General features: G+C 38.4%; 1 protein-coding gene across 1 annotated transcript; it reads right to left on the reverse strand.

The window, feature by feature from the left end:
* Nucleotides 1–6,204: 6,204 nt before the first annotated feature.
* Nucleotides 6,205–7,064, reverse strand: LOC104605558 (peptidyl-prolyl cis-trans isomerase 2). The gene has a single exon (XM_010270377.3). The coding sequence runs from the start codon at nt 6,984–6,986 to the stop codon at nt 6,465–6,467; it is 522 nt and encodes a 173-aa protein (XP_010268679.1). The 5' UTR covers nt 6,987–7,064; the 3' UTR covers nt 6,205–6,464.
* Nucleotides 7,065–12,838: the final 5,774 nt, after the last annotated feature.

Below are 12,838 nucleotides of genomic sequence, written 5' to 3' on the forward strand. Positions count from 1 at the left end.
GATATTCGCCTCATCGATTTGATCAAAGGGCCTTAATTTCTCTCTCTCTAACTATTTCTCGACCTCTTGTCTGAACTCTTTGAACTTTTCAAAGGATTCGGACTTGTGTCTCATTAGATACATGTAACCCTATCGAGAATAATCATCAGTGAATGTAATGAAATACATGTGCTAGTTACGAGTCGTAACACTCAGGGGACCACATACATCAGTATGTATTAGGTCAAGCGTGCTTTACATCTTTCAGGCTTACCGTTAAATGGTCGTTTCGTCATCTTACCTTGAAGGCAAGGTTCACAAGGGGGGAGATCTTCTACAGTTAAAAAATACAAAGGACCATCCTTTACTAGCCTTGTGATATGGTCAACACCGATATGGTCAAGTCGGTAATGCTACAGGCACATGGGATTAACTGTATCACGGATTCTTTTCTTAGGGATATCAGCCGACGTAGTTTCGGCTATATTAGTTTCTAAAGAAGGATGTAGAACATAGAGACCGTTCTCCATTTCCCCGTATGCGATGAATTTGTTATTTCTTTTAATAGTAATCGTATCACTAAAGAAGACAGAATAACCATCCGCACACAGTTTTGAGACAGAAATCAAATTTCTTCTTAAATTCTATACATAAAGATAATCTTTAAGTACAATTATTCATTCTCTAAAAATTAACTCTACGGTTCCTATGGCCGCAGCTGCAACACTTGCAAAAGTCCCCAAGTAAAGTGTTACTTCTCCTTCACTCAGCCTTCTACTTACCTTGAAACCCTGCAGTGAGTTACACGCATGAGTTGAAGCCCCGGAGCCAATACAACAGGACGCTGAAGGTACAAACAAATTGGTTTCTATGACACAAGATTCGAGATTACCTTTCTTGGATTCCAGGTATTGAGGACAATTCCTCTTCCAGTGGCCGGTTTGCTTGCAATAGTGACAGGCATCTAATGCCTTGTCTTTTCTCTGCTTCTTGGGTTTGGTGGTCTTCTTCTGGAGCTTTCTCTTTGTCCTCCTCTTCTTGCCCGATTTGCCTGTTTCAACAAACATGGCTATGGACTCATCCTTCTTAATCAATTCTTCGGCCCTATGCAACATATTGTTGAGTTCCTGCAAGCTGACATTCACCTTGTTCATGTTGTAATTCATGATGAATGGATTGAAGGATGGAGGCAAAGAGTTGAGAATGGCGTCTATCTGGGTTACCAGATCCAGCCCGGATCCAAGAGCCTCCAGTTCGTTAATGAAGCCCATCATCTAAAGACAATGGTCGTGAATTTGTTGACCCTTGGACATCTGCGCAGTCATGAACTGTTTCAAGACTTTCTGCCGAGTAGAACGGTTCTACTCTTCGTACATTGTCTTGAGACTGTCCAATATGTCTTTGGCAAGTTCGATCTGATCGAACTGCCTCTGTATTGGATTATCCAACGAGGCAATGATATAGCAGCGGGCCATGGAGTTTTTCTCCTCCCATTCTTGGTATTACCTTCTTTGGGCCTCAGAAGCCCTATCTCCCGGACGATCCGGGGCAGGATTTTTGGCCACCTTATCCAATTTTTCAGAGGTTAAGACCTGGATAAGGTTACGGTACCAGTCAACATAGTTTGGGCCCTTAAGCTTGTTGTCGTCAAGAAGCTTTGCAAATTGTCTGTTTGTCATTTTCTGATAAAATAGCAAACATCAGTCCACAACATAATTTGATTCATGTTATCTACATAGATATGGCTTTTAATATATGTTACATTCCCATTATTCATCTCTGAGATTTCCCTCCTATCTCAGTGACAGAGACAATGACTTGTCTCTGGAAATGTGGGAAATCAAATAGGGTGCATGGAGCTAACGGTTTCAGCTGCAAAACCTCACCACTTTCTATGAATGATCATATCCACTCATCATATGAGCTTTCCCTTTAGCCTCTGTCAGACAAGGTTCAGAGTCATTTTAGGTTAAACATTTCTCTCCAATGAGTGCTCACCCATCATATTCGTGAACGCCAAGGTACCGTGAGAGAGTTCCCATTTTTTGGTGAAGCCCCTCTCACATCGGTCTATGACGCCCCTATCATCTTATGAAACACTCAGACAAATCCAACAGCAAATGGATATCCCATTTTCTGGTGTGTTTCCTCATTACTGAATGACCCATCTTCATGCTAATGATGGAAGGCGTTTAGAGAGTGCATCATATGAATCTCCCTATCACATGCACTCATATTGCTGGAGGGAACAAAAAGTTATGCCCTAGATTAATTTAGGTCAAACCAAAGTGGCTCCCACTGAATTTCATAAAGTCAAATTTAGGTGAGCCTTAATCAGCTAGGGTTCCGCACGTATCATCTTCAGGAGATGTGGGGCCCACCATTGAGGAAGATTATCCAATGATCTTTTAGGGACATCATGGCAATGATGTGCATTCAGCTATGGTGTGCACAAAAGCCACTATCGTATCTGGATGGGCCAAGTACTTATGGCCCATGAACATTGCACATCACACATCCATACATCAGATGCAGGGATAAATTGATCCAATCAATTAAATATCTGCAAAGCCCATAATCAAAGCCCATTTTAATCCATAACATTAACAATTAACATTATCTAGGTATATGTGCCGAATAGGGTTAGGCAGTTCAGCCCATATAGCTTTCCTACAAATGTGGGCTTTCAGCAGTTTTAACAATTTAAAATTGGGCCTTACAGGTTGGGCCGAATTAAACTCTTAATTAATCATCAATCCTTAGGTCCATCAGTGGAAAATTAGGGCAGACATCAGCCTTGATCGAACCCTAGATTCGGTCCAACCATTTTGGACCAATCTGGTTCGAATGAGTTTAGGGTTTGATCTTTAATTAAAGATTTAATCCAAGAAACTGATATGAAATTAAATATTGATTAAAGAAAATCAAGAATCAGTCAAAGGGTTGTTCGCACATTCCATCCTGCAAATAGATCACAGTATGCAGTTTCATAAACTGCAAATCGCATATAGCGATTTTCTCATCTGCGAAATCTCCTTCCTGTGCTGCCATCTTCGATCCAAAAATAATAAAATAGAAACCCTAAAATTTCTATTAATATTACATCAGATCAAATCCTATACATTCAGTCTAAAAAATAAAAATAAAAAAAATTATTTTACAAACCAAATGTAATAAATAAATCAATAAACTGCAAATCGCAAGTTCACTGCGTCAATCAAAAATTCGATCTCCACTTGTACGAACAGCCCACAAATCAAGAAAATTATAAAGAACAATTCTAAATAAAATTCCAGATTTATAAAAAATAATTTTAGATCAATTATCTGGGAAACAATTTTCTAGAAAAACCCTAATCTGCGCAAATTGAGTAGAACGCCTTCTGCCCATTTGCGCAGGTTCGGATCTGGTTTAATTCGGTTCAAGTCTTGAACCTTGTATAGCGTGGGACCCAAGCATTGATTTACACATCAGCCACAAGGGTTCGGCCCAGCCTTTGCTACAATGCCTAGCCGAATTCACTGAAAAGTCCAATGAACCCCTTGAACCCATCGCATGGATTCTATATGCCCAACACTTACACTAAGTGGTCTCTAGGCCAAACCACCTTGTAACACCTAGGGTCTGTGGGCAAATACAAGATTAGTCCATCGGGTATAACCCTTAATGACCTTACACTTAACCTCTCAACCCATAATAATCAAACACTGCCCGATAAGAGAGGACCCCTCCCTCGGCTGCAAAGAACAGTATTACACTCTCTACTCACATGGATCCCGTGAATTAAAACCTTTTTGCAAACAATTTAAAACCATAATATATATATATATCCGTATATAAAATATATTTTGCAAAACAAATTTCAACGATTAAAATCGGTTGCCGGTAGTGTTGGTTTCCATCAAAGAGAGTGCATTCCCGATCATTACCTTTGTCCAACAAATGGGCTGATCCTGTCACTATGATCACCCACTCAGATGAATTCTCAGACTGTCCCAACATACCCAGGTTTTGACCCCTGTTAAAGATCTCACTGATTGGCATATCAAAGACAACCCAATCCGACACCTAGTGCAGTATCATAATTGAGTCTAGGGATTCGGTATAACTTTACAGTTTTGCTTACTAATCTCCAATGTCCAGGACAATATTGAAAATTTGGCCCGATTCGAGGTTTCAAGCAAACTTACACTGCATATACCTCAGGTCTCACCCTAACAACTGAGACAGTCCACCCCAATACTTGACAACACATCAATATCAGCCTTAATAGGATAAATCTCCCAAGACTTATCCAACGGCTGTAAACATTCTAAACTAACACAAGTCTCATTAAGTGTTCAATTTAAGGATATTACACAGAAATACACCACAATAACATAAATCAAATATATACTTTATTCATTTACAATAAAATACAACTGGAAATCATGTTCAATTGTAACAGGGGAGCCATTGAGAATTCCCAAAACACATGCCAGGTTTTCTATGGATCTGGTTTTGCAAAGCAAATCGATTCATTTGCTCTGCTGCTCATATGAGAATATTGTTCCATAAATTCCTTGAAAAATTACAAAAGTTATCACAAAATTAATGATTTCACTAAATCCCCATGTACACCGCCTTCTAATGGCTTTCTCTATATTACACAAAATTATGTGTAATATAAGTAATGTGTTATATGTCAACCTTGAACATTTATTTTTTGGATGATAAAACTGGTTAGTTTTGATTACAATGATATACCCATTCCTTCATCATGTATGTTTTCTTTATTCTTAATTTGTACTTATTCATCATGTATGTTTTTTATATTTTTCTTAATTTGTTTCTCCAATGATCTTTTGATTTATCACATTTTACAGTTTTCACTTATGATTGCAGAGTATTAAAATGAGCGGCGAAAAGGGGATTAAGTAAAATTGATGGGGATATCCGCACGAATACAGGGTGGTGGGATGTGGCTGTTTGGTCGATGTAGCAGTATGACTGTCGTAGCAATTGTGGCTTGTATCCAAATTGCAATGAAGATGAATTGTCGAAAATCGAAATTTTGATTCACCTAAATCGAGGCTCTGAATAGAGACAACATCACACTGCCCAATAGATCCGTTTTTTTATTGTTAAAGACATCACGTGGGAACAGTCGGAGTAGTCGCCACTCCTCAGGCTAGGCTGCTTGGGGTTTGGATTCTGGGTTTTGCCATTTAGGACTGTTTCTGTTATATCGCAAAAAGAAGACTCACCCAGGGTCCTTCATCTCGTAAGTGTCAGATCTGACTTCTGAGCCACCGTACGCTCTCTGCCGTTCCGTTCTATTGTGTCTAACAGCAACTAACCGTTTCGGTCCATTCTACATCTTTCTTCACGTTAATATAATCCGATTCATGAATAGAAATGTTTTGAGTTCATCTACAACCGATGGACAATGAACAATTTACAATATATAATTCAACAAAATACTTCACCAAAAGATTTCTACTAGGAAAATGAAAGAAACGGATTTCATAAATCTAATACAAATGTTTGAGTTCATCTACAATCGATGGACAATGAACAATTAACAATATGTAATTCCACTAAAAAATACTTCACCAAAAGATTTCAATGAAAGAAACGGATTTGATAAATCATAATTCATGAACAAGACTCAATATCGAAAAACACAAAAATAAACTAAAGCTGAATATTGATCCTTTATTAAAAGCCCCTCAAACCAGACAAGGCAGAGATTCGATCCCGAGTAGTTAAAACTAGCACGATTTTCACAGCAAGCCAGCTGGCTTCTTACTCAGTCGAAAACTAAAACTTAGCTACGAGGAATATATCAAAAATCTTACATAACATTAAATACTAGTAAATATTATGCCAAAAATCATGCATTTGCATAAACAGATTTTTTATGAATTCAAAATTGCACAAAGACGAATTGTGTCAGGTTCAGGGAGAATACCATTCACGTAGAATTACCAAAAATATATCGTTCCATAAAAATTGGATTATAAAATAGAACTATGTGACTTGAGGCATTTTTCAAAGCAGATGAAATCGATCAAAAAATGAAGAATAAAGACAAATTACATTATAAAAAATAAATAAAACAAAAATTAAAACAAATGCTATCCTCCATTTTAGAAATCTTGATGATGGAACCATGATCTATTAACCATATTAATAGGACGCACGAATTTGAACAAACCATATACACGCCAGAGTCCAGACAAGTTAAAAACAGAGGCATGGATCCATCTATTTGAATCATTAGAAAGAAACATTGCAGAACTGTAGAGCAAACCATAAATTCATAAATCCTACAAACTACCAAAAGCAGGATAGAAAGACTTATTTAAAAAGATAGCTTGTTTCTACAGAGAGAGCCCTGATCCATGAAATCCGAACATCACCACTACAGAGGGAAGAAAACATCAGAAAAGAAACCCTAATCCATTAAGGCTATATTCGAAACTCGCCGATTCAGGACCTTTTCAAGAGAGCTGACCACAATCAGCGACCACAACAGGCTTGGAGGTCCTCCCAGAAGAAGATCCGACCTTCTCAAGCGCCTTCACGACGTCCATCCCCTCGACGACCCTACCGAACACGACGTGCTTCCCGTCAAGCCACTCGGTTTTCGCAGTACAAATGAAGAACTGAGATCCGTTGGTGCCAGGACCGGCGTTAGCCATGGAAAGCACACCAGGTCCAGTGTGCTTCCTGATGAAGTTCTCGTCAGCGAACTTGGAGCCGTAGATCGACTCTCCGCCGGTTCCGTTCCCGGCGGTGAAATCTCCTCCCTGACACATAAACCCGGGAATGATTCGGTGGAAGGAAGAACCCTTGTAGTGTAGGGGCTTGCCCGAACGACCGACTCCCTTCTCGCCAGTGCAGAGAGCTCGGAAGTTCTCGGCCGTACGGGGTGTGACGTCGCTGTAGAGTTCCATGACGATACGGCCGGCCGGAGCTCCGCCGATCGACATGTCGAAGAAAACCTTAGGGTTTGCTGCCATCGTAGATCGCGCTCTCTACTTTCTCACCGTAACAGTCAACGAGAAATGAAGGAAAACCGGAAACAGGTGACGCTAGGGTTCGCAGAGTGGAGCCTCTTATATAGCTGTTTCGGCCGGTTAATTATCTTCTTTGTTCGATCTTAGCCGTTAGTATCTTACACGTGTCACCATACAGATAAGCACGAGACATTTTCAAGGACGGTGATCAGTAACCAGAGTTAGATTTAGACTGGCGTTGGGTTAAACTCGAGTAGCCATGCGGCGAGTGGTATATGCTTGAGTTATTCGAGGACTCTTTCTCTTTTTTCTTTTCTATTTTTCTTTTAAACGGAGTTATTTGATGTGGTATATGCTTGAGTTATCGGGAGATGTTCCCAATACACGAAGGGATGTGATGTGGGACGTTGTGGGAGACAGCCTGGGCTGATTCGCTCTCGCTTTTGTTGCCTTTATAAATAGACGTCCATGATCTTTGCCGTATACGTGTGTCTCACGCACAGATAAAATGGGAACCGTACAGTTGGTAGTTCTGTGAAATACATTTTGTGAATAAGGTTCTTTTCGTCATTAATGCTTAGAGTCTGGAGATGTATCATATTTATTACTTATTACAGTGTGGGCACGTGCCATGAACGTGCACAAGTAAAGATAAAAAAATCTCTATAATTTGCAATCAACTTTCTTCAGGGGTATGGGTTTATGGTTTTTTATTTTAAAAGTACCCCTCTAATACTTCTTCAAATATAAAACAAAATTAGCGGAATAAAATGTTTGTTAATATTTTATTAGGGCAATAATAACATTTTTATTTTTATTTTCTTTTAATTAAATTTATTTGAATAGATGTTAATGTTAAAATCATCATTTTTCTACCTCCATCTAATCGAATGCTGATTAATTAAATAGGTTGTAAATTATAGGGGTCGTTTTAGTAAACTGCAAACTATGATAAGTTTGAGTAAATATATGAAACTACAAGACTGCTTTAGTAAATGATGACTATACCAAAACCAAGGCATATATTGCATTTATAATTGTATAGATAGAGAATATATATATATTATTTCATACCCATAATCTATTCAATTATTTACTATCTTCCATTTCTCCCAACTAAATTGACTATGGCAATTGGACTAAACCAGTCCAAGCACACAATGGAATGGTAGATTCTAAGTTCTCTTGCAAAAACTGTCATAACATAGGCAAATACCTAGGTCAAGTTGAGTGAGCCAAACCTCACCATTTTACTTGACCTAATTGTACCAACTTTGGTTGCAGTACAAATGCATTGGAGTGCAAATGTAAAAAAAAAAATGCATATTTTTGTTTAATTTACTTTATTTTGCCTTATGTCTTTATTTTTCTTTATTTGTAGTGCAATCAAACAAAATAAGTTAAAATTTCAAACAAAAATAAGTCAGAATTTACACTAAAATCATTTGCACTATCATAGTTTTGCATCAGTATAAATTATTTGCATTGCAACTAAACACAGCCAAAGTACATTTTATTAAACATAAAAATATGCTTTTTGTAAAGCATGAAATAATGAAAAATAAAATGTTAAAAACATGATTGGTTGAGATAGGGATTTAACTTAAAATAAATATCAATAAATGCATCCTAGTTAGACTCTGGAGGTTTTTTTTTTTTTTTTTGTTATGCTACATTTATCGTAAAAGATGGCTATAGATTTTAGGACTTTTTTTGCAATTAGAATTATTTTAGGGATTTTTGCACTGCACCCCACCTCAAAACTCTGATTTCAACCACAAACCTACAACAATTCAAATTTATAAACAGCTCCACCTATAACACCCATACCTGTAATTAGCATTAATTCCAAGCTGGTACCTACCCTGAACTGTACAGTAAAACTAGTATTTCAGAGGTGGACTGAACGAGTAAAAACCCCCTAGATTTTAAGACTTTGAAATTTGTTGAGATGTTCAAAACAAAGACTCAATTTTTTTTTTTTTGTATATTATGAATTTTATCAGTTTATAGACTATTTCTCCGAGTTCAGGTAGCATGTAACTGTTGTTTGGTTATTTAAAAATGAAGTCTTACAACCGATGAAGGGGGCGACTGGGGCATTATTGTATTTCAACCATTGTTATGGACATATGGGGAAGGGCCAAGCTTCGTAGTTCACATCTGTTAACCCACAACACATTCCATGATATCTCATCATTTATTATACTATCACCGACAGATGTTTGTAATACACGGCTGAGATGTGCTGTAAGACCTTGTGGAATTGTGGGGCGCCTCTTGTGCGGGGCTGATTGAACTCCACGCTTCCTTAGGCTCTTCTTTTCGGTATGTGAAAAATTAGGCTCTCTTTGATTTGTGGGATGGGACTGATGAGATCCCAAAAATGTGGAATCGTAGTGCAATCTCGGTGAAAAAATTGAGAAACCATTGTTCATTGCTTTCCAACAACGAAGATGAACGACAACGAACAGTGTGGCCCGACCTATTCTTCACTGTTTTCTACATCAAATACTGGCAAGGAACCACTGTTCATTGTCTTCCCCGTTTGAACAGAGGAGGCAGTAGTGGCAAGAGAACCAAGCAGCGGCGATCTGTTACCCTGCGACCATCGAGCTGTTGCGACTCAGTTTGTGAATGCAGACCCATAGAATAAGGAGCGTTCCAATCATTTATCGACGGAGACCACGCTGGAATACCCCTCGCCTTCATCTGTCTCTGATGGACCAGTCCCCGCGGATAGCGATGTTTCCATCGATTAGTCCTTCTTCGACATGTTCCTAGTGGGATCCGAAGATAGCGTGTCAGATTTTGGAATTTTTTTCTGGGTTTGATGATTACTCGTTCGACTATTTTCCCTCGTCACTGGATTCCTTGGATGAAGGAACGACGAACTAGGCGGCGGTGATTTGAAGAGGCGGCGGTGGCAAGAGAACCAGGCAGCGACGATTTGCTACCCTCTGTCTCTCCCTCCATCTTCCTCTTCTCTTTTCTCCCTCACCTTCTTCTTCTTCCTGTTCTTCCCGTCTTCCTCCTTCACCTTCTTCTTCTTCCGGCGAAGTAGTTACTAACATGTTTTTCTTATTATTTTCTCATGTATAAAATCAAACACTAAAAAATTTAATTTTTACACTTTTCCATCCCATTCTATCTTTTCTTATCCTATCCAAATCTTCCTATAAACCAAACGGAACTTTAAAGAAAAAAAAAAAAAAAAAATCTTTTAAAAAGGTTTACGAAGATTCGTACATAAACAACTTTAACACCGCACCGGTAGGTCGGGTCCCCATAAAATAATACTTAGATTCTTCATTCTCCCTTGGTGGTGTTTTGGCCACAGAAATATTCAACAATAGGTCGTAAATGTGGTTCGAGTGAGATGGAGACTACTTTTATGTTATATGCTCACGTGGTGTGGGGTCATTTTTGGCATATTGAATACAGTCTTAATTAAAGATTTTTTATTAGAAGGGTCAAAAGTTAAAAGTTAATAAGTATAAATTAGAGAGAGTGAAAATTAATAAACATGAATAGAGATATGAAATATAAGAGGATTTTGGGCTTTTTTTAACTTGGATGATAAAAGTTTGGTCTTCTTTTTTTTTTATTTAACAATCGGAGCCAATATATTAGTGGGTCCTTCACCCCCCAAAACTTATTAAAACTATTTGGAGGGATAATTTAGCTCGTTCTATGGCGTGATGACACGTGGAGTGATATAATGACTTGGGATACCTCAGCATCTTTGGACACTTCAGTAGTCCTAGTATATGTTTGGCATCGATGCTGTAGATGCAGAGAAAACAGTGTTACTGATGTGTGGTTGGAAGTATCGTTTTCTTGGAAAACGGTACATTTATTTTTGTTTAGAATCGTTACTGGTAGATAGGATGTTTCTTGGAGCAACAACAACTTTTTCTGTTTGGTACCAATGCTCCAAGAAACGTTTTCAGCATCGGTACCCATTATCCAGTGTCACATCACTGCCCTGTTGGTAGCAATGAGTTGCAACTCTAGGAAATGTCAAATTTGGTGTTGCTCCAAGCCATGGCTTCCTGATTTCCGAGGCGTGGCTTGGAGCACCAATTTTATAAAAAACGGTTCCAAACAAATGCCTGTTTCCTAGAGCACTATTTTTTCCGATGTAGCACATTTGGCGAAATTGCTCCAAGAAACGACAACAATGCCAAATAGCCGCCTAGTCACCTCGGGCATCTCAGGTCACTTAGCCAATATAGGGGCCCAAGCAGCTTGCCACACTCACTGACCTGACCAAGGTGCCACGTAGCCTACTTCTAGAAGCGAGCTAGTTGTCTCCAATCTCATCGGGATCACGTCGTATGCCAACGAATCTTATCTTCATCCCGCCCTAATTGGATGGACTTGGATAAGCCTTATTAGCTTACTCGGAGTCCATCTTCGAGTGCGGAACTGACTTCGGGTTAAGTGGGTCGATGATCTCGGACACGCATTGTGAGGCCCACGACAGCTCCCCTATATAAAGGCTTCGCCTCCAACCTCATAAGATACGCGCGATTTAGATCTCCCTCACTTACTATTATTCTTAAACAATTAGTTCTTTACAATCTCCATCGCTAACTTAAGCATTAGAGTGCCCACACCGGGTAAAGCACCTCGAAACACTTTGATATTGTCTCCTTGCAGTTCGACCCAACCACGTAGCTAATCCGATGTTCGAGCTACCTTCTAGTAGGGAGCGACTAAATCACGCATCATCACTATTATTTATATTGCTAGAGGCAGGGTCAGAAATGCAAATAAGTGTGTCCTTGGCCCCCAAACTTGAAATCCATACTAAAATGTTAGGGTCCACTCAGTAAATCTCCTCCAACTCCTAAAATTAGAAAAAAAATAATTTTTTCTTTAAAATTTGTGTAATAGATCCAAACCTTTTTGCCCTATTTCTTTCCAAATCCTATCTCATGTACTTCCTATCTCTGTTATCTTGTTTAATTTATCCCTCCCCCCCCCCCGCCCCCCACCCCACATAAAAAATCTAAAAAGAAAATTCTTGTTTCCAGCCTATAACTTTATGCCCTAAAATGATCATGAAAACCCAAAAGGACCAAAAATCTAAAAGTTTTATTTGAAGCTTTCCTAAATCTTTTTTTAATAGCTTCACAAATCATGATAATTAGGATATTTACTTTGAAGATTCCCAAAATTTATTATGTTGCACAAGGGATCCCTCAGCCACCCCAACCAAAATATTTTTCTTTTTCTGATCGATATTGTTTATCCCGGTTGTTTCTAACAGGAAAAAAAAGAAGAGAAAAAGTACTAATTTCCAATATGCATGATATCTATATCTGAAAGAGATAATAAGTGTTAACAGCTGAACCACGCAACTCAAAGGAGATTTTTTTTTTTTTTTCTTTTCTGCTACTAAGGAGGGTGGAGATAGCAGATTCAAACACTTGTTTGTTACTTGGTGTTTTGTTTTGTTTATGGTATATTTATATGTATCCCCTTGTGTTTTCGATAAAAGACGAAATAAAAGAAGAATCCTCCTTCAATTTCTCCTCTGCACAACTTTAGAAAATATTTAAATAGCCTTGGAGTATCTCTTGTTTTATCCTTTCTTCTGTCCATATATGTGACAAATTAGGCGTATAGTGCTAGTCTAAAAGGGAGAGAAAGAGACATGCACGAACCAACTTGACTTCAGGAATCAGGATGCCATTTGTACGTATCCAAACATGATTCCAAAATTCTGCCTAGGAGTAAAAGTGGCTTCATTATTTCATTTCGTATTCTCCGTTTGTTTTTCTTTGCAAATACTCTAATTTAATTTGGATTCACTGACATGGTGTAGTGTTATCTAATACCCTTTT

The sequence above is a fragment of the Nelumbo nucifera genome, chromosome 1 (genome assembly GCF_055504915.1).
Source record: "Nelumbo nucifera cultivar China Antique chromosome 1, China Antique-T2T, whole genome shotgun sequence".
Lineage (NCBI taxonomy): Eukaryota > Viridiplantae > Streptophyta > Magnoliopsida > Proteales > Nelumbonaceae > Nelumbo > Nelumbo nucifera.

Excerpts from the sequence above, each read along its gene's own strand:
- LOC104605558 (XM_010270377.3), bottom strand. The coding sequence starts at position 6,986 with ATGGCAGCAAACCCTAAGGTTTTCTTCGACATGTCGATCGGCGGAGCT.